The 22262-nt window shown below is 43.8% G+C and overlaps 2 protein-coding genes across 3 annotated transcripts; both read right to left on the bottom strand.

Moving 5' to 3' along the window:
* Nucleotides 1–9081: 9081 nt before the first annotated feature.
* On the bottom strand, nucleotides 9082–15765 carry GJB4 (gap junction protein beta 4). Its single transcript, XM_031962099.1, has 2 exons — nucleotides 13295–15765; nucleotides 9082–11493 (listed from the first exon to the last, which is right to left on the bottom strand). The coding sequence occupies exon 2, from the start codon at nucleotides 11439–11441 to the stop codon at nucleotides 10644–10646; it is 798 nt and encodes a 265-aa protein (XP_031817959.1). The 5' UTR covers nucleotides 11442–11493; nucleotides 13295–15765; the 3' UTR covers nucleotides 9082–10643.
* Nucleotides 15766–15856: 91 nt separating this feature from the next.
* Nucleotides 15857–21616, bottom strand: GJB5 (gap junction protein beta 5). 2 transcript variants are annotated; one of them, XM_003765345.2, is made up of 2 exons: nucleotides 21245–21616; nucleotides 15857–16703 (listed from the first exon to the last, which is right to left on the bottom strand). In XM_003765345.2, exon 2 carries the CDS (start codon nucleotides 16678–16680, stop codon nucleotides 15892–15894), a length of 789 nt encoding a protein of 262 aa, XP_003765393.1. In that variant the 5' UTR covers nucleotides 16681–16703; nucleotides 21245–21616; the 3' UTR covers nucleotides 15857–15891. The 2 variants fall into 2 exon arrangements, with proteins under 2 accessions (XP_003765393.1, XP_031817960.1); XM_031962100.1 differs by lacking the exon at nucleotides 21245–21616 and adding an exon at nucleotides 17912–18010.
* Between the last annotated feature and the right edge of the window lie 646 nt (nucleotides 21617–22262).

Below are 22262 nucleotides of genomic sequence, written 5' to 3'. Positions count from 1 at the left end.
TTGGACTGTAAGGGTCTACTCTCCAGTCCCATAAATTGTGGAACAAGGAATAGAGAGCCAGATTCAGACTTAGGTCATTCAGGGTCATACATTGCCCCCTTAGGATATCAGGATGACAATGAAAGTTTGGAGTGAATTTCTTCCAATGTTACTGGCTTGAGTCCTCACTGATTATGTTCCCCAACTGTTAGTAACAGTGATTTAAATCCCTCTTCTAGTTAACCTTCTAACATTGATTATAATTGTAAAGCATCTAACACAGTGCTTAGAACACAGAACTTTTTGTAAATGTTAGATTATTATTTTTGTTGTTGTCATGAAGCTTTTACCAAGGGATATTTACTTCCTAGATATAGCAACATCAAAAGTACAAGTATTTCCCCTCAATATCTCAGGGATACATTCTCTCCTATATACCATCTTGGTCTTTGGAGAGTGTGGGCTGAAATTTGTTCCACCAAGATTATGTCCTAATTGATTTTGGACGATACCAAAATCTGACATAGATTAAAATCCAGGAATCCTGGATGGCCAGTCATCTCATCTTCTGACATTATGAAACTTACAAGGATGTGGTATCCAGTTTTTTCATTTAAAACAAAAACAAAAATGTGATGGCCCATATCCATTGGGCCAATGTTGACCTTGAGAAATGGTCCCTTATAATATCATCTCTTATTGGTTGCCATCAGGAAAAGAGTAGAATAAGGAGTAGAGATTTACCGATTGAGAGGAATCAAGAAGAATGTCCAAGATATTGGTTGATTTTTGCTAGAATATCAATTCTAGCTTTGAAACCAGTGAAAAGGGCTACCATTTTCCATGTTGTCAGATAACCAGAACCAGTTACAGAATGTTTACAAATACTCTACTGTCTCTTCAAGGCACTTTCATTACCCATCATCATGACTGAACTGATACCTAGTCTCTTCCAAATGGGTAGATACTATCTGAGCATGTGCCAGTCCCCATTATATTTGCCTTCCTGATGCTTCACATGGAGCCTAGAAAATAGGAAGCATTATAATATATGCTTTTTGGAATGATTGATTTAGAACAGAAAGACCTATATTTGAATCTTGGCTCTGCTACTTACTATTGTGTACCCTTGGACGAATAATTTATTCTTGGGACCTCAGTTTCTTCCTTCCCTCCTTCTCCCCCTCCCTTCTTCCTTCTCTCCCTTCTTCCTTTCCTCCCGCCTTTCCTTCCTTCCTTTCTCATCAAGAGGGTTAGAAACATGTCTTGGAAGAAAAGTGAGAAAATCCTCCTCCTATCCTTTTTTTACATGGAGGAGGGAACTATGAGTTTGAAACATTTCATATTCTGTTAGACTTGTTAGATGTGTTGCTTAGTTTTATTGAATTGCCTCCTCCACCAATTTGTTTTTCCTTTTTTGTTACAAGTAATGGCTTGTTGGGCTGAAGAGGGAGAAAGATGCATTTGGAAATAAAGGTGATGGAAAAACAAGAGAGTAATAAAAATGTAAAAAAAAGGAAAAGACTGGACTAATTAACATCTGAGGCCCTTTTCAGCTTTCAGTGCATGATCCCTTGATTTTCAGAAGCCCCTTCCAACAGCACTCTCATTGGAACCCTGGCCTGGTTTACCTTCTCACTTTGTGATCCTCTCCTTCCCATCCTATATGCTGGGGAAAGTAAATCCCTTCCTCCTGATCATCTAATTCCTGTGATCCAGAAAGTCTGTCTTTGAAGGTTGAAAGCTACACCTCAGCTCACCTCCCAAACCCCATCAACTCAGCCCTCATCTTGATTTTTGGCTTCTCTTAGGACCCCTCAGTACACCTCCTCATCTTGCATCTCTTCTCCAAACACCCCTCCTACCTTTCAGCTCTCAGAAAAACCCGACTTTTTCTCACCTGAAGGACCTTCATTCCTTGTCACTATCTCTATATTGACAATTGCTTCTTTCTTCTCTTTTTTCTGCCCTGGGATATTGGCAAAATCCTGATTTTGTTCCCCATCCACTACCTGGTTCTCAGTCACTATCAGATAGATGGTTGTAGGTCTGGAGAGAGCCTCAGAAGTCATCTAGCCAATTCTCCTTATTTTTTACACTTGAGGAAACTGAGGTCCAGGAATTTTAAGGTTAAGGACTTGCCCAGAGTCATATAGGTAGTACATGGCATAGCCAGGATTTTAACTTAATCTCTTGACATTCATGCTATCTGATCATCCCAGCTAGATCACCATGGCCAGATCCTATGCTCTATTGGCACTCAAATCACTGTAGTTCTCAATGAATTCAGTGCCAGGATTATAATCTTCCACCCCACCCCAATTCTTGCCTACATATTTGGTTATTTCAAAAGCCATGTTGGCAATAAAGACCCTTGATTCCTGGTTCACCAGCCTCCTCGAAGCCACAATCTGTTTCTACTTTTCTTCAGCCACCCACAGGAGTGATTACACCTTATGTGTCATTATTACCAGAAATTGTTTCATCATCATTATCCAGAATTTTAAAAACCCTTTCTCTGATAAAAATCTCTGGTCCTTCCCTTTCTCCCAATGCCTCGAATCTCTTAATCCTTAATTCTGGCTTTTATTTCCTCATTCTTTTCTGTTTTGTCCCTGGTCATCAGTTCTCTTCTGACCTCACCTTTCCCCCATCATTCTTGATCCAATAGTTAAATAGATTAATTAATCATTGCCTTTCATCCTTGAATACCTTGCACACGTGTCCTTCTGCTGTTACAGTCCAGTTAATTCTGGGTGACTTTAAAATCCATGTAGATGACCCTTCCAATCAATTAAGCAATCAACAAGCATATCTTAAGCACATTTTCTATGTGCCAGACACAGTGCTAGGCAGTAGGATTAAACAATCCCTATTTTGCAGGAACCTATATTCTATACAGGGAGGCCCTTCTGATGCAATGGCATCCTAATTCATCATCTTGCTAAACTTCGGTGAGATCTGTCCCTGCTCTGCTTCAGCTACCTACAAGGGTGGACATACTTTGGACCTCATTATCACCCAAAACTGTCCCACCTTCATGATCCAGAAGTCTGATATTTTCCTCTCTGATCGTAATCTCCTGCCCTTCTACGACTGCCTCTCCCACTGTCTCACTCCTCCTAAACCTGCTTTTCTTTCTCAGAGTGACCTCCACTTGTTTATTTCTGTTTTCCCAGTTCTCTTGTGATTTGTCTCATTTCCTTCCCTTCATAATTCTGACCCATAGTCAACCAATTCAACAGGACATCGACCCTCATATCCCTTGGTCTGCTCATCTGCTGTTCCTTAATCTTGGGGTCATTTTCTATCATTCTTTGATGCCCAAGGAAGCCACTGATTTCTGCTAACAGTCACAAAACTATGTTAACTGGGACCATTACAACTGTGTCCTCCCCTATGTAGGGCAATTCTTTTGTTTATCTTTAATAGACTCTTAATCCCATTAGTGATGATTTTCGATTTTTTTCCTCTTGTCCTCAAGTCTCCAATCACATTCCTGTCCCAACTTTTATTTTTATTCAAGTAAAATTATTTTTAAATAAAAAAAATTGTGACTGGGTCTTCCCCATCTTTTCCAGTCTATAAGCATAATGGCCCCTCACAGGCTGATCCCACAGCTGGTCAGCATGGGAGCTCTAACCTGTTTCTAAGAAAGACTGGTTTATCTTTCTTTAGGGAGCTTGGTGCCCCCTGTCCTCCGGTCTCACAGTATTGGGGCCAGACTTAGTGTAAACACCTGATTGATTGTTTAGTTCACTGCTATTCAGAACTCTCAAGCTGAAGCCATCCACTAGCCCTCATTTTCCCACAGCAGGGGATTAAAGGCTTATACCACCACACCTGGTTTCTTGTCCCTCCCCAACCCTGCCCTGCTCTTAGCAGGTAACCTTTTCTTCTGTTTTACTAGGAAGACTTGGTCTATCCATTGTAAACTCTCTCAGCTACCCCTTTCTCATCTTCAAAAACTCTACATTTTCACTCATTTTCTCTTCTTTACTCCAGTCTTGGTAGGTAAGGTGGCCCTTTTTCTTGTTACTCTACTGGTCCTTTTATCCTGTTCTCTCCAATCTCTTGGAATTTATTCTCTCTCTCTCTCTCCCTCTGTTTCTATCTTTCTCTCTGTCTCTCCCTCCCTCCTGTCTCCCTCCTCCTGTTTGTTGTCTCCCTCCTCCTGCCTGTCTCCCTCCTTCTGTCTCCCTGTCTGTCTCCCTTCTTCTGTCTCCCTGTCTGTCTCCTTCTGTCTGTCTCCTTCCATTTGTCTCCCTGTCTGTCTCCCTCCTTCTGTCTCCCTGTCTGTCTCCCTGTCTCTGTCTCCTTCTGTCTGTCTCCCTGTCTGACTGTCTGTCTGTCTCTCCTCTCTGTCTCTCTGTCAGTTTGTATCTTTCTCTCTTCTTCTTCCCTCCCTTTCTTCCTCCCTCCATCCCTCCCTCCCTTTCTCCCTTCCTCCCTTCCCCTCTTTCCTCCTCCCTCCCCCTGTCTCTCTTATTCTCTCTCCCTCTCTGTATCTTTCCCTCTGTTTTTATCTCTTTCTTTTTCTTTGTCTCTGTTTCTCTCTCTCACACACCCTTTAATCTCTACCTAGGGGTTCCTTCTCTGATGCAAATGAAGGGTGCTCAGGTCTCTTCTAGCTCCTGCTTCAAGACCATTCTACCCTTCACAACCTTCACATTCTCATTACTTGGTCACCCCTAGCATTTTGGCTACTGCCTCCACTATTCTTCTAAAACTGTTCACTCAAAGGTCAGCTCTTATTCATTATATTGGAATGGCTTTTTCTCAGTCTTCACCTTCCTCGACCTTTTTTAACATTCACCCTCCCTCTCCTGCTACATATTCTTTCCTTTAATGACTTTCACTTCCTTCTGTTGGTTCTCCTCCCACCTGTCGGACCTCTCCTCAGGCTCCTGGAGAGGAGTGTCCAGGTGTGGACCTCTACTTCAGGGCAGGTAGGTGGGTGGATGGATATAGCCAATTTCTCAGTTCCTCAGTCCCACCTATGAAACTGTGGGCAGTCGTTCACCCACCTGTGCCTTGGGGATAGGGAGGTGGGGCAGAGAGATTTGGAGCTTGAGTTAGAGACCATCCAGTCCAACACCCCATTTTGCATTTTTTCAATATGTTCAGAATGGAACTCATTATCCTCCTGAAACCTGGCCATCCTCCCATCTGCCTTATTTCTGCCCATCCTCTCAGTGACCTGAATTAGAAAATTTAGAATATCCTCAACACTTTGTTCTCCTTACCTCTCTACCCCAGGCTTCTCACCCCATCCATTCAGCTTCAGCACCTTGTAGAGGTGTATTTCTGCTGAGAAGCAGCATGGTGCAGTGATACTCATCTGGGTGCAAAGGCCCTCATTCCAAATATTGGTCCTGTCTTTTGCTTATAATCTCTCTGAGGGCAGGGACTGGTTTTTGCTTCTTTTTGTACCATCAGTGCTTAGCATGGAATAGGTACTTGATAAATGTTTATTGATTATTATCCATCTGACCTTAGGCAAATGATTTAGCCTCTGGTGCCTTCAGTTTCTTCTTCTATATAAGAAGAAATTGGATTAGATGATCCTGGAAACTCTCTCATAGATCTACATCGATGATCCTGTAATCCTATTTCTCACATGACCATCCCCCTACTTCAAGACCTCCCATTACCTCTTATTTGGACTCTTGTTGCAGCCTTCTAATCGGTCTCCCTGCTTCTAATTTCTCCCTTCCCTAATCCACAGTTGCCTAAATGGCTCAAACAGAAATCCCTCATCTTGGTAATTAAGGCCCTTTCACAATGTCTAATCCAGCCTTTCTGTTTCTCCCTCCCACTTATAAACTGTGTTGTAGCCAAGCTGACCTACTGGCTGGCTGTCCCTGGAACTGGACAGCCCATTTCTTGCTGTGGTGTCTTTGCACAGGCTGCTGAGCCCTTTCTGGACTACATCCCTTCACCTCTCATTTTTATAATTCACATTGTCCTTCAAGGTTCAGAAGATAACTTAATTTCCTTAGTGAGTATGTGGGCCCCTTCAAATAATCTTGTAGGTACTTATCTTACCATCTGTATCAACCCAATAGAATAAGGCAAGGCTATATTTTTCTTTTTATTTGTTTTTGGCTTTGAATCCCTAATGTCTAACTGTCTTTTCCTTTTATTTGAATGCTTTATTTTTTTTACAATTACATGTAAATATAGTTTTCAGTATTTACTTTTATAAGATTTTGTTTTCCATTTTTCTTCTTCCCTTTCTCTTTTCCTCCCCCTTCCTCAAGACAGCAAGCAATCTGATATTAGCTATATGTGTACAATCATATTAAACGTTTCCACATTAGTCGGTTGTGAAAGAAGAATCAGAACAAAAGGGAAAAACCACAAGAAAGGAAAATTTTTAAAAAGTGAAAATAGTATGCATCTATTTGCATTCAGATTCCATGGTTCTTTTTTCTGTATGTGGATAGCATTTTCCATCACTAGTCTTTTAGAATTGTCTTAGAGCCTTATATTGCTGAGAAAAGCTAAGTCTATCAAAGATGATCATCCAACAATGTTGCTGTGTACAGTGTAATCCTTTTTTTTTTTCATCATTTCTCATAGAACCATAATATTCCATTACCTTCATATACCACAATTTCCTAAAACTATCTTAAATGTAATAGGTACCTAAAAAGTGCTTGAAATAAGAAAGTGAGGTTCAGAGAGGGGAAGTTTGTCTATGTAGGGATTAAGAGCCTGTGTTGGTAGGAGGGCCCTTTGACTCCTGTTTTCCTAGAGTAACCAGAACTCTTTGAATATGAAGGACAGGCAACAAGAGTAAGGGGTGCTGGTTAACGTGTGCAGGCAGAAAGTACTTGGATAGTGGCCAGGAAGTTCTCCCACCCAAATTTTGGCAGCACAGGGATGGAGGGAGGCAGTATATGGACCAGGCAGAGGAGTGGGTGGTCCAAAGTTATTTGTGTTTTGTTTAGAAAGGAAACCACAAGACAGTTAGATGGTGCAGTGAGTAGAGCCCCAGCACTGGAGTAAGGGAGACCCGAGTTCAAATAGGCTTCAGACACTTGACGCTTACTAGCTGTGGGACCTTGGACTGTGTGATTGCCTGGGAAAATAAGAAAGAAAATCAGGTGGTTTGATTGACTGTCCCCCCTACCACTAAAGTTTGGTTTAGGACAAGTTTCATATCCCCGACTTTACCCCAATTACCCTCATCTTAAGAAGGTGGAGCTACTGCAGATAACCCACAAAGGACCAATCTTAGAAGGGAAGGGGTGGAAATCCAGGGCTAAGTCCGCCCTTCGGGGTCTGTAGTTCTAGAGTCTGCAGAGGAATGTTCCTTCGACTCCAGGAAGCCTATTAAGAATAATCAGGGACAGTTCATACAGGGACTTCTTTTTCCATGCTCAAATGAGCAGGACTAGTGTTTGTCCGTCCCTCCATAAATGAGCACTCACTTTTCAGCCTCGTTCCAGCACAACTGGGAATAAGTCCGGACTGGTCACGCCCTTTGCAGGGGCTCAGGTGTGCCTTTTACAGGAAGCCTGATGGAAGAAGTCATCTGGGGGTGGGTATACTTGTAATCAGCGGGTGTGAAATTGGGGCAGTTGTCTGATTCAGCCATCTGCAGCTGTATGGGGGAGGAAGGTCACTCACAAATCCAGTGTTTCCAGCTCTGAGGCTCCATCGCCGTGGCCTGGGATGGAGAGCCTGGGTCTACCTGATCACCTCGGATCCTGGGGATATTTTCAGGCAGAATGAAGGGACTAGGCAGGGTCCTTGTCCTTCCCCAGGGCACTCTTGGGTAGAAGGGCTGAGTTTGGTCCAGAAAGGGAATAGCTAAGCTTTGTGCTTCGCTTAAAAGGGGCAGATACCCTTTGGAAAGTTCCCATGAACTTAAAAGAAACATGTAATGAATATGGTGGATCAGAGAAGCATGGAAAATTTATGTGAACTGGATGCAGGGAAATCGAAGAAAACTATAGATGACAACAGCATTGTAAATGGACAGAATTACCATCATAATACAAAAAAAAGGAAGTTTGCAAGTGACAAAACACAAGAGTAGTCCCTGAGAAAAGATCAGAGAAATTATTCCTGCCATTCCTTTGCAGAGGTGGGGTCCTTGGTAGTGCAGCATGACACATATTGTCAGAATGATTGGTTTTGCAGATCCCTGTCCCCGCTTTCTTTCTTTTTAAAAAATTCTTTTTTATAATGGATGACTCTTTAGGAGGGGAAAAAGGGAAGCATATTGAGGAAAATTTAACAGATCCCAAAAGAAAATACATTAATATATATATTTTTTTCTTTTAAATAAAAGGAACCATCTTCCCTGGAGCTCTGTGTGTATGTATGTATGTATGTGTGTGTGTGTGTAGATTGGTCCAAATAACCATCTTTACTGATCCATAAAGTGAATAGGGACTGAGCTCAAAATTCCAGTGGAGCATTCCCCAGCTTCTCAAGTGGGAGAAAAAGGATGTGATGGGGACTGTCACTCCCTTCTTTAATGAGAGGCCCAGTGACTCTCTCTCCAGGTATGTCCATGGGCATGTCACTAGGATTTTTAGAACCTCGGTTTCAACATATATAAAATGGGGTAGTACTACTTGTGCTACTTGCCTTGCCAGTTGTTTTCAAACGACTGCCTTTTATAAATTGTAAAGTTTTATAAATGAGTTGCTGATATTATAATCATTGGATAAAGGGATGGTAGTGATAAAGATTCAAAGAAATTTTAAGGGAAAAACATTACAGCTTTTGTTAAATGGAATGAAATAGTAGGTTCTCTATCATATGAGATCTTTAATGGAAGCTGGATGACCATATGTTGGGGATAGTAGGGGGAATTCCTTTTTAGGTGTGAATTAGACTAGATGCCCTCTGAGGGCTTCCCAATTCTTCGATTTTGTCCATGAGGGCTTTCTTGGGCCAGGGCCCAGCAATACTAATTGTTTGGAGTATAAAGAGTTCAATTTTGGGCAAGTCATTAGATTTCTGATGCCATTGATCTGTTCCCCCAAATGCCTTTCCCTTCCATTTTTTTTCTCCCCTCCATTCCATCCTAGTATAGCTGTTTTTGGACAAAAAGAACTGTATCTTTTAAAAAATCTCCATTTTATTTTTAAATAATTTTGATTTAACAAAAAACAAACAAAATGAGTATTTTCACATACATTGTAAAATGGATGAAGAGTATACATAAAAAGCTCATTTCTATTATGTAGAGGTTTTTTTTTTTTAAATAATATAGCAAATACAATATATAACTTTCAAAGCTGTCCAGTTTGTTCAGGATTCCTTCTGTGATCATTTTTTCTTTTGAGAACTGTATCCTTATTCCACTTTTTTTTGTTATCTCCCTTCATACCCCACTGAAGAAAACAAGCAAATAACAAATGATAGTGGAATAGTAGTTCTCTGATCTCAGGATGTGACCTGCTTCTCTCTCTCTCCTTCCCTATCTTTCCAACACTGTCTCTCCCCAAGTGTCCCTTTCCATCCTCAAGGCTGAGTCACCTACAGGAAGGCACATCCCAGCCTGTGATGGGTAGTGAGCTGGCAGAGGGAAGGGTTGTGGGCATAGATGTCTGTCTGACAGTCTCTCCCAGATTTTTTCCTCTTTAAACTCTATCTCTGGACAAAGCCCAGGAAGCCATTTGGGACCTGTCCCTTAGCTGATGGGATTTCCTCCATCTTCTCTGTCCTTTGCTAGCTGAGAGGGGCACACCTTGATCCAAAGAGGAATATTGACTTGGCCCTCTTTGGGTCATGATATCATCCAGACTCTATAGAAGTAGACAAGGATCATTTCTTTCCAGGAAGCTCAGATCTGGAAAGACCTCAGAGGTAATCTCCAAAGTGACCCAGCAAGCAGTTCCCAATCCAGCCTTTGCTTGAAGATATCCAGTGTGTATTTGTGGAAGAATCCATTGCTTCCCCAGGTAGCCCCTTCCAGAAGTGGACAACTTTAATTGTACAAAGTGATCTCTATCTTGCCTTCTCTCCTTCCATCTATCCCATATCTCCAGGAGTTTACTCCCTAGGGGATAGGGGTGAATTACTTTAAGTATTATTGACTTGGGTTCCAAGGCAAAGGCTATTTGCCAAGTACTCAATAAAATGCTTTTATTCAGAATCCTTTCCCTTTATGGGTGCACATACACACGAGATCCCAGCCCAGCTCCTGAGTAAGTCTTCACCTCCTCATGGTGACATCCTTCCTACACTCCCTCCACTAACTTCTCCCATGGGGCATATGGAAGGGAGAGTTCCTAAGGGGAAGGAAGCTGACATTTTTGGTTATTTAGCTCTGTGCCCTTCCAGGGATGGGCTCTGTTGCCGGAGGTGGGTTTGTCTTTACCTCACCTACTCTTCCAAGGGGTCTGCTGCTTACTTAAGTGAGGGGACTGGCCAAACTGATTGGAAGGAGAGGAGTAATGGCTCATCCACCCATCCCTCCCCTCCATGATACTTGTATTGCTGTCACTATCACATCACAGGCTCATAGGTTTGAAACTGTAAGGAACCTTACTGCGATATAATCTAGTCCAATCTGAATTTCGTTATACAGATGACAAAATTTAGGACTAGAAAGGGCACTTGCCCAGGTATAGAAGTCAGTTCTTCGAACTCCAGAACCAGGGCTTTTCAATGACTATCCTGTCTTTTCAGAGTATTTAACAAGGCAATGTGATCTCCCTTGTGGGGTTATCTTGTTGCAAAGCCTGGGAGGGAGCATAAGGGGGACAAGCATCCTGCAGGGACCCCAAGGGGCCACTGTGGCCACGCCTTCGATGCTTCCGATGGTTAGAGTTCTGGGGACCTAGGACTTCTTGACATCTCTTGCAGATCAGGTAGGACACCTCCCCCAGATTGAGCAGGATGCAGATCACGGCCGTGGCAACCATGAAATAGGAAAAGATCTTCTTCTCCGTGGGCCGGGAGATGAAGCAATCGACCACATTGGGGCAGGGGTCCACAGAGCAGTGGACCACACGGGGCATGTCGTAATTCTGATAGAGGCGATGAAAGATGTACAGGAATCCGGCATCCACACCAGCCTTGAATATCAGGCTCAGTAGGTAAGTCCACCAGAGACCTCCCCGCTTCTTCCCTGGGTTTCCATAGAGGGGTCTGGCCTGGGGGCCGTGCTTTAGCCGGTGCCTCCGCTCCCGCTCCTCTCGGTAGGCTATGTGCATGACCACGAGCAGCGAGGGGCAAGTGACCAGGATGAGCTGCAGGGCCCATAGCCGGACATGGGAGATGGGGAAGATGTGGTCGTAGCAGACGTTGGCGCAACCCGGCTGGCGCGTGTTGCAGTCAAAGTCTTTGTGGTCGTCGTCCCACACTTCCTCCGCTGCTACTACATAGACCAGCACTCGAAATATTAGTACCACCGACAGCCAGACTCGGCCGAGGATGGTGGAATACTTGTTGACCCCACTCAGGAGGCCCTGGAGGAATGCCCAGTTCATGCTGTCCAAGTCCCCGACCCGGGCTGCAGGAGATGCTTGAACCTTGAATCACCTGATATGGAAGGAGCCACATTTTAGTCCCATCTACTCCTAATTAGCAAGATATCCTGGATAATTCAAGTGCAGGGCTAATAAATAATTCAACTGGTGAGCTAAAAAGAGAGACAGTAGGAATATGTTTTGTGATATATAGTCCATGCTTGGGGAAAAGGCATGGAAATTTCAGGTACCTTTAACCTCCTTTCATGATTATGAAAATTCCTTCTTCCTCCTCTCTTTTTCTGTTCATCTTCCTTTATTGTGTATTATTTCTTTTGTTAGATTGTAAGTTCCTTGAGGGCAAAATCTCTTTTTCATATTTGTATTCCCAGCATTTAGCACTAGTGGGTATTTATTACATGTCCCCTAATTATTGGTCCCCTAATATCTCCCCCAACAATCCCTAATGATTAATTCCCACATCGCTGTCTTTTTTGTGAGGTCTCTAGGCTCACAGACTCACTTTGGTCCAAGAGTTCTTAACTTGTGGCCTATAGACACCCTCCAAAAGACCAATGAATAGACATGCAGGGGCTCAGAAACTTGGATAGGAAATGACATTTTTATTTTCTGCTAGTCTCTAAATGACATTAAATGTTTCCTTAAATTCCAAATTTAAAGCAACAACTTCATGGTTATGAGAGGGGAATCCATCAGCCTTACCACACACTGCCCAAGGTTTTTATGATATACAAAACAATTGACATCTGAATGACCCAAAGAACATGAAAAAAGAGAATAAACTGCTTTCTTTCCCACTCCCAAAAATCCCCTAGTATATCCCAGACCAAAAGAAAGGGACTTCTGGATTTTCTATGACTCTGTTCCTTTTTATTTACTAGACATTGAGGTGGCACAGCAGACTGAACACTGGATCTGGAGTCAGGAAGGCCTAAGTTCAAATTAACCTTAGACACTAGCCGTGTGACCTTGAGAAGGTCACTTACTCCTATTTGCCTAGTTTCTTCATCTGTAAAATGAGTTGGAGAAAGAAATGGCAAACCACTCCAGTATCTTTGCTAAAAAAAACAAAAAACAAAACAAAACAAAACAAAAAAAAACCAACAACCCCAAATGGGGTTACAAAAAGTTGAATACAGTTGAATAACAGCAATGCTTCTGGACTGGGAAACTAGATTTTGGAATTGCTGCTGTGGTGGAGCCATTCTTCAGATATTATTTTATTTATCTATTTTTTCAAGATTCTCCCTTGTGCCTAGTTCTTTCTTCCTGGTGTGATTTGCCTTGGGGCAAACCACCTCACTCCTCTAGATTTTTAATTTCTTCTTGTATAAATGAGGGGATTAGATTAGATTAGTTTAAAGATCGTTCCTCTGCTAAATACTTTGATAGATCTGGCCAGGTTTGCTCATTGCCTCGGCAAGAATTTCTGCCCAGGTCCCAGATCCACATTCTGATTCCTTATTCTGAAATCACAGCTTTCTTTTGTTCTCATCCCTATAATTCTTAGGGAATGGGGAAAGAGTGAACTGAGAGAGCTGAATGCATGTACCACGATAAGCTCTGCTCCAAGGATGGGAGACATGTTTGGGGAATAGCCAAGACTCAGCTCCTTTTGCTCTCTAAATGGGCTAAGCTTTGCCAGGTATCTCCCAGATCTCTGGTGGTCCAAGCTCAAGCTCTGTAAAGCTTTTATTCTGTTCACTCTGGTCCAGATCCTCTTCCTCTCTTCCTCTCCCCATCCCCTTGTTGCCCCTGCTCTTGGGTAATTCCTTTTCCCTATTGCCAGTCCCTTTAGCCCCAGTCCTGTCCCCACCCTGTTTCTCTGCCTTCCCCACGTTAGGCTGTCTCACCTGTTCCGGACCCAACAGGCTGTCCTCTGGCCCATTTTCTGAGAGCCGGAGCCCAAACCTGGAACTGCAGCCGGAGTGAGAACCACCCCTGAGGTCTCCGCTGTCTGCCTAAGGGCCTCCCTTGAGCTTTTGTCCCACTCAGGCACATCACCTGCTGGGCGGAGCAGCCAGGACCAATGAGCCAAGACACCTTGTCGGGGCAGTGGGTGGATGGGCAGGCAATATGGGCACTGAGACAGAGCAAACACTGGGGTTTTGCCGCTCCGCTCCCGCTCCCAGGGCTGTCAGGTAGGCAGGTAGGGGCGGGGACTTTCCAATGCTGTGGGCCTCCCGGGGCACACGGGTACTTTTCTGTCTATCAGTTTCTGTTAACTTCAGTTTCTGCCTTGGCCCCCAGGGCAGGGAAGTGCCTCTGCCAGTAAAGGGAATTCAAATCAATTCGACAAGTTCACTGCCTGGAGTCTGCATTCCAATGGCCCCCGTTTTCTTGGATTATTCATCTGTTAGAACTTTCCCTCCTCTAAATTCCATGTGTGTTAGCTGTAGTGACTTTAGGCAAATCTGAGAGTCTCCGTTTCCTCCTCATCCACCCTAAAGGGTAAATAACACTTTCGTTACTCTGCCACGTGGAAAGTGCCAAAAACAATACTTATATGAGAAATACTGGGTTATAATTGTTCCTATCTGTACAGGGAATTTTTCCCCACAGGTTTTCCTTGCTGAGGGGAATTTGGGAACTGGGGATGGGTTGGAACTTGGCTAATGGGGTTGCATTTTGGTCACTGAAAATATGCATTCAAAAGTGACAGGTATGGTAGAGAGGAAAGAGCACAACAACTCTGGAATCTAGAGACCTGGGTTCAAATCCTCCCTGTGTTGTTTAGGATATATGAGTAACATGGAAAAAGTCACTAGACAGAATATAAGAGTATTGCTCTCACAGTCAGGATGGTGGTTCTGAGAGTGTTTCACAGGAGAATTGGCCAGGTTTAGTCTAGTGTATCCTCTGAGGAGACAAAGAGTCCCCACAAGATGCATCCCTTAGCACGATGAATATTTTTGCCCTTTCCTTTTTGGTTCCTAAACTGTATTTGAAGATCCACTTCTCTTTTGGCAGGTTAAGCAAGGTGAGAGGAGTGAGCAATCATGATAGTGGGCAGAGAATGGAGAAGGCTCTCCTCTCAGTCAGTTCTGGAAGATTCAGGAAGGGTTTCAGGCTGCAAGAGGAAGATTCCAAAGTCCAGTGGAATGAACTTTTGATTTGAGATCAAAAGACCTGGATTGTCTTGATTCTCATGATAACTTGCTGAGTGACTTTGGTCAAATTCCTTTTTGGGTCTGAACCTCATTTTCTTTATCCCTAAAATGAGGGGCTTAGACCAGGTGGTCTCTAAAGATTCTTCTGACTCTCAAATTCTGGAATTTTGTGGCAACTTGTGACTTCCAGATTCTAGTTCTGTCCTCCTTTTCTTCCAGGGAACTAGCTCAAGATAGCGTTTGCTTATGCTCTCTCATGCCTCATTTCTCCAAGTCAACCTACTGCTTCATCCTTTCCCTTCAGACACATCACTGGATCAGTTCGACCAGTTATCAAGCAGCATTTTATTTTTTTTTAACATTTAATTTTAATTTTATTTTTATCAATTACATGTAAACAATTTTTAAAAGCATTTTTTCCCCCTTAAAGTTTCAAATTCAAGCAGTATTTATTAGCAAAAAGAAGAATCAGAGAGCTCATCACAAGGAAACTAACAGAGAAACTGAGGAACCTTGGGGCACCGCAGCTCTGAGAAGGTCTGTCTTCCCAATATGTCTCCTAATCAGGTTTATGAAAATATGTGGGGTTGATGTAGGGGTGGGGGAAGGACAGGAGAAGGGTTATAGGGTTGGGCTCCTTTATCTTTGTGGGCCCTTCCGGCTCCGATATATTCAATGATTCACTAGAACAGCCAGCACCTGTGGGGTCGGACAGAGCACTAACTGTCGTTGGGACCGGTGAAGCTTGGGGGTGGGGAGGGCAGGGCACTGAGACATCTGCGCTCCGCTGAAGAGAAGGAATTTTGGGAGGCGGAAAGGATTGATTGGCTCCAGCTGGAGTGTGACGGGATTCGAGCCGGATTTCCCCCTTCTGGGAACAAGCTGCGGGAGCCTTGGTGGGACTCTGCTCCTCGGGAATGTCCGACTGTGAAGACTGTGAGAGCTCTTGATGGTGCCGTGTCATAATGGTATAATGGCAGACAAAGTGGGCCCAACTACTCGATTTTTCTTTGGCTGTCACCCTATGGGTTAACCCTGTAATGGACTGGGGCAGTGAGGATGGAGGCTTGACTCCCAGAAAGGACTTCCTGAGGGGAACGTCATCATTGCCCAGTTCACCCATCCTTCCCCCCATCCGATGCCTCCTTTTGCCGGAGAGACTAGGTACTGCATTTCTAGAACCATACGAACCAGTGAGGGAGGGTCTCTCCCAGAGATATTTATGGCCCCCAAGTGGGGCATCTTGGCTGTACACCAGACTGGTCCTTGGTCTTCACTCAGCGCTGTGCCCTTTTGATTTTGTGCCCAGTGCTGCTGCAGGGAGCCCACCAGGCAGTTCTTTATACCAGGGTTTTCTTCACCTGGTCTCGGGGGGAATCAGAAGAAAAGGGCAGAAGGGCTGGCGTGGCGTCTGTGCCCAGGAAGATGAGGTCACCCCCGGTCAGTAAGTCCTTCTTGGTATCTCTTCTCCCGACCCCGCGACATTCCCAGCACCTCTTGCTGATCAAGTAACCCAGTTCTACCAAGTTGAGCAAGATACAGATGATGGCGGTAGTCACCATAAAAAGTGTGAAAATGTTCTTCTCCGTGGGCTTGGAGATGAAGCAGTCCACGGTGTGGGGGCAGGGGTCCTCGCTGCAGAGGACCACACGCGGGAGCATGTAGTTCCGATAGAAGCGGTAGAACACGTAGAGGAATGCCGAGTCGACGGCAGCCTTGAAGACCAAACTGCAGACATAAGTCCACCAGAGCCCTCCGCGCTTCTTGCCCGGGTTTGGGTAGAGGCGCCCGCCGCCTGCGCCCACCTGCTCCAGGTGTCTCCGCTCCCGGGCCTCCCGGTAGGCCACATGCATGACCACTAGCAGCGAGGGGCAGGTGACCAGGATGAGCTGCAGGGCCCACAGCCGGACGTGGGAGACGGGGAAGAAGTTGTCGTAGCAGACGTTGGAGCAGCCCGGCTGGCGCGTGTTGCAGTCAAAGTCCTTGTGGTCATCGCTCCACACCTTCTCAGCGGTCACCAGGTAGACCAGCACGCGGAAAATGAAGACCAGAGAGAGCCAGATGCGGCCGAAAGCTGTGGAGTACTTGTTGACGCCGCTCAACAGTCCCTCGAAGACTCCCCAATTCATCGTCCCTCAGAACTCGGCGGCTGCTGCAGGGGAACAAGATGAGGGCTGACTAGGGAAATCTTGGGTTGAGTCAAAACGGGGGTGGCTTTCCAGGCCAGGGGCTTGAGGGATTTTTTTCCCCCCAAAAAAGGGGTAGAGAGCGGCAGCTCAGTGAGGGAAAGGTCGTAGGACCGGGAGTCAGGACACCTGACTACTTCTAACATTTACTCCCTTTGAGCCTCGGCTCCCTCATCTATAAAATGGGGATAATAATATATTCCGATTGCTTACTTCACTAGGTAGTTGTAATAAAAGTGCTTTTTTTAACTTTGAAGCCCCCCATTATTTTATTTTAAGAGTTTAAATGATTTGTTCAGGTCATATAGTGAATTAGTATCTGGGTTGTGACAAAAATTCAGGTCAAATTTCTTTTCACACGCTGAATTTTTGTTTTTTAATTTACTGGAGGTAGATAGTCAAACGCAGTAGAAAGAACACGATTTTACTACTCACAATACTTTTGACTTTCAGGAGCTGGGATTTAAAGACTGAGTAGCTTGGTGGCACTATAATGCACAGAGTGCTGGACCTAAATTTGAGAAGACCCGAGTTCAAAACCAATTTGACATATTTGAACCCCCAAATTAATATAAGCTATAAGGTACTAATAGCTATTAGTACCTTATTAGATTCTTGGCTGAGTGCTGTCAACTCTAGCAGAGTCATTTCCCTTGGACAAGATCCTAGGGAAGGGAGGAGGGATTACCCCATCCAGGTAGACCATATTTAAATACAGCAAGCCCTGACGCTGAGAATTCTGATAAAAAGAAATGGGGGACAACATGATTGTTTACTTTAAAATAATTACCATATGATTTCTTCAAGTAATTAATTTTATTGCTTTTACAATAACTGTTTATAAAAATTCAAAATACCATTAAGAAACTTACCTGTTGCGCAAAGTGAAACATACCTGCCCATTACATAGAGAAGCTTGTTCTGGCTCAGACTGCTCTTTTCATTATACAGTCCAATCCAGACAAGGTTCTAACAAAGTCTATTGGCAGTAATGTGATATCATAGAAAGAGACTGGGATTTAAAGTCAAGAGGACACTGACTCTGCCATTTACTCCTTGGGTGAATACCCTCTCTGGGCCTCAGTTTCCTCCTGTGTAAAATGAAGGGGTTGGACTAAATGACTTCTAAGGTCTAATGATGATACTTCTTTTCCAATCAGGATAGAAAACTCACCAGGTATCTCTCTCCTCAACCTCAGTTTCCTCATCTGAAAAATGGAAAATTGCACAAACTACCTTAGAAGGTGAGGCAAATCACAAATCTTTATAAATTCCAAATTTCACTAATTGTTATTATTATTATCCACAAGAAAGGTTAGATGTTGAAGTGGATAGAGCACTGGATCTCATCTTCCTGAGTTCAAGTTCACTTTCTTTCTTTCTTTTTTTTTTTTTAATTATAGCTTTTTATTTATAAGATATATGCATGGGTAATTTTTCAGTGTTGACAATTGCCAAAACTTTTGTTCCATTTTTCCCCCTCCTTCCCCCCACCCCCTCCCCAGATGGCAGGTTGACCAATACATGTTAAATATGTTAAAGTATAAATTAAATACAAAATACATGTCCAAATACTTATTTTGCTGTACAAAAAGAATAGAACTCTGAAATAGTGTACAATTAGCCTGTGAAGGAAATCAAAAATGCAAGTGGACAAAAATAGAGGGATTGGGAATTCTATGTAATGGTTCTTAGTCATCTCCCAGAGTTCTTTCGCTGGGCGTAGCTGGTTCAGTTCGTTACTGCTCTATTGGAACTGATTTGGTTCATCTCATTGCTGGAGATGGTCATGTCCATCAGAATTGATCATCATATAGTATTGTTGTTGAAGTATATAATCAAATTCACTTTCAAACACTTACTAGCTGTGTTACCATAGGCAAGTCATTTAACTTCTGTCTGCCTCAGTCTCCTCATCTGTAAAATGAGCTGGAGGAGGAAATGGCAAATTACTCCAGAATCTCTGCCAAAAGAAAAAAAAAACCCTCAACTGGGATCATGGAGAATTGGGTATGACTGAAAGGACTGAATAAGAACAGTCCTGGGTGCCAGCAGGAAAAGAGTTTCCAATTAGGAGTTCACAGTCCTGAGGAATCTGGGGCAGATCATGAAATAATGACCCTCCAAGGCTTACAAGGACTCTAGGCAGCCCTCCAAGGCTTACAAAGCATTTGCCTCACAATAACCCATGCAGGAGTGGAAGGATGAGCAGGGAAGGTATTATTATCCCATTTTACAGGTGGGAAGCTCAGACAAGGCAACACGGACACAGCTTCAGAGCTGGACTGGACTAGATTTGTTTGCCTAAATATCTGGAATGCACTTCCTCTTTCCTGTCTGGTGGAATCCCCAGCTTCCTTCAAAACACAGTTCATGTGCTGCCTCCTACATGAAGCCCATCTTGGTTCTTCCAGTTGGTGATAACTGTCTCTTGAAATTATATGTTACCTGCGCGAGAGAGTTGCATCTCTTCTCAGTAAATTATAAATTTTCTAAAGGTAGGAGCTGCATTTTTTGGTCTTTGTAATTATAAAGGCTACAATTTATATAGCATTTTTAATTTGCGAGGAGCTTTACAAATATCATCTCATTTAATCCATGAATCAGCTGTGGGAGATTATTCCCATCCAGTCATTTTTCAGTCTTGACTGACTCTTCGTGACCCCATTTGGGATTTTCTTGGCAAAGACAATAGAGTGGTTCGCCATTTCCTTCTCCGCTCATTTTACCGATGGAGAAACTGAGGCAGACAGAGGTTAAATGACTTGCCTATGGTGACACAGCTAATAAGTGTTTGAAAGTAAATTTTAAACTTGGGTCTTTTTCAGTCCCATTATCCACTGAATTACTTGTTAGTATCCCAATATAGTGCTTTGCACTTTGTAGATGCTTCATAAATGTTCACTGAATTGAAATGCCATGTTCTTTCCACTCCATTATGCTGCTTTTCCTCATTTAAATCCTCATTTTCATGAGTTTTCTCATTTGTAAAATAAAGGGGTCCTGACTGTATTTTAAACTCTTCAGCTTGAAATCCTGTCCCAGCCCTGTCCTCATTTACTCTTATGTGGCACGAGAACTCTGGGCTCAGAGTCAGGAAAACACGGGTTCAAATATTGACTCTGACACTTATTAGCAGAGTCCCTAAGCTGATCTCAGCCTTTGTGAGACTGTTTCTTTGGCTGTTGAAGAGAGAGTTTAATTAGCTGTCTCTTGGGAGGTTCCAAGGAGAAAATAAAGTGCTTTGTAAACTTTAATGAACTATACAAGTGTCAGTTATTATTATCCACGCCCACCCTAAAATATAATCTCTTTGAGTGGGGAGGGTCAGTAGATAAATCTTTTCTAAACTTTATACTTTCTCCAGAGCAGAGTCCAGGGCTATTAAATAGAAGTTTGCTAAACTGAATTGAATTAATTGTGTGTGAGGTCCTTTCTTCCAGGAAGCCTTCTTGGATTGTCTGCACAAAGGAGCAGCGGTGAAAGGTGGGACTGGACATTCTGAACTGTCTTATCTCCCAGGATGGAGCTCCCATCTCGAGCTCAGTTAAGAACTGTTTTTAGGGTCAAGTTTTAATTTTAAATTTAGGTGGAATAGATGTGGTGCTTTCTTAGGAAGAACTGAGTTTGAATCCTCCCTCAGACTTTTTATTACCTGAGTGAATCTGGAAAAATGATTTAAAACATTTAAGTCACTTGATGAACCTCAGTTTCCTCATCTGTAAAATGGGGATGATAATAGATCTATCTACTTCCTAGGAGTGTTATGAGGATCAAATATATACAGTTTTTTTCCCCCAACTATTAAAATGCTATATAAATCAGCTACAATTATGAATTAAAGGAGGGGTGTTTTCTATCCAATTCTGCTAGTTTAGTTCTGTTTAAAGGTTTTGGGCCGAAAAGGGGAAGCCAAGAGACAGGAAACTTCTTATGGGTTCCTTAGGGAGCACGAGGGAGGCTCTTCTCTCCTCCTTGGTCCCTCCCATGCCTGCAGGGTTCCCAGCTCAGTGAAGTTCAGCTTCCTGGAGAAAAACAGTGTGCAGCCTACATTGGGCAAGAGGTTGCACCGGGCAGGCCCAGGCTGAGCCAGCAGAATGGGTCCCACCCAGCTCCGGCATCTGGAGGAGGTTCCTCACGTCTCTACTCGCCCTCTCCTCGGGATTGAGAAGGGGCTGGGCCCTGCAGGCTTTAGGGAGGGGGCGATGGAGTGTATATTCCAGCAGGGGCTTCATTTATAGCCCCTTTGGACTTCGAGATGCTCCAAGGAGATGGTGTCATTTGCCTGTCCCCCACCCACAGGACTCTTGACTCTAGGCGAACCAGAACAGGAGCCTTAGGACCCATTTCCCCAGGGATCAGGTTGGTCTTGAACTAGGTGATCTCCTTCTCATCTCTGTCCTTTTGAGCGGTCCCTGAAATTCTCCATTTTCTGGCTGCACAGAGTCTCACCCCTGGGCCTGGAGGGCTGGGGACCCAGGAGCTAGAGGGACAGGGGCTGACTTACCTGGTGGGCTGGCCTGCCGCTGGCTCCTCCTTCACCAGGGATCCCGAGGGGGCTGCTTTCCCCACAGCTGGCCAAAGAAAACACGGCTTAAACTCATCACCAGTTCAGGAGAAATCATTTTCCCTTGGAAAGAGAAGACTGCTTGGGTGTTCCTGTCTCAGAGGTGGAGCCCTTCTGATTGCTGTGCTTTCCATTGGCTGCTGACTTTTACCTGAGCCTTAACCGTACCTGAATCTGCTCTCCTGCTTTTTTTTTTTTTTTTTTTTTTTAGGGCTGGGACCTTTGCTGCCTAAGTGTCAGGAAAAGAACACGATTGAGGTCAAGGAGAAGCCTGGGGCATAGAGCTGGGTTTCAAAAATAGGGGATGGAGGGTGGTAGTTGGGGAAGGGGCTTAGAGGTGGAAGTGGGACAATCAGATATTCTTCTCTGTCCTGCGCTAAATAAATGATAGCTCAAGGGAAAAAAGATATGAGGGTCTTAGTGGACAGCAAACGTAATACAGTCAAAAATGGAACTTGGCAGGCAAAACAAAAACAAAAACCTCTAACACATTGATTTTATCTTGGTCTGCAGTAAAAGGACAGTTGTCTGGAATGGGGGAGATGACAGTGCCATTGTCTTCTTCTAGGATCAGATCATACCCGGAGGATTGTGTTGAGTTCTAGTGGCTGTTGTCTAAATTTGAGTCATGGGTGTCATAGATAATCTGAGATCTGGATCATTTCTGGGGATGGGAGGAGAGCTTGGGAGTACTAGCTAGACTTGGGGAGAAGGGCAATCAGGGCTAGGAGTACCGTGAGGCTGGGGATTCTTTTCTGCAGATTCCAAGAGAAGTGAGGTCTGGATTAGAATGATAGAATTAGATAGCAGGAATTTTCTATTCTTCCTTTCCCTCCTCTTCTCCCACCCCCACAATCACAAATCCAATAAAAAAAAAAGAAAAGAAAATTAGTTTGGTGTGATTTATTCTTGATAATTCCTGATGTTTTCCTCCCTGGTTGTTCACTAACCCTTCCTT

The sequence above is a fragment of the Sarcophilus harrisii genome, chromosome 3, assembly GCF_902635505.1.
Source record: "Sarcophilus harrisii chromosome 3, mSarHar1.11, whole genome shotgun sequence".
Lineage (NCBI taxonomy): Eukaryota > Metazoa > Chordata > Mammalia > Dasyuromorphia > Dasyuridae > Sarcophilus > Sarcophilus harrisii.
Note: the sequence above shows the minus strand (reverse complement) of the source record. Positions and strands in the feature narration are given on the sequence as shown.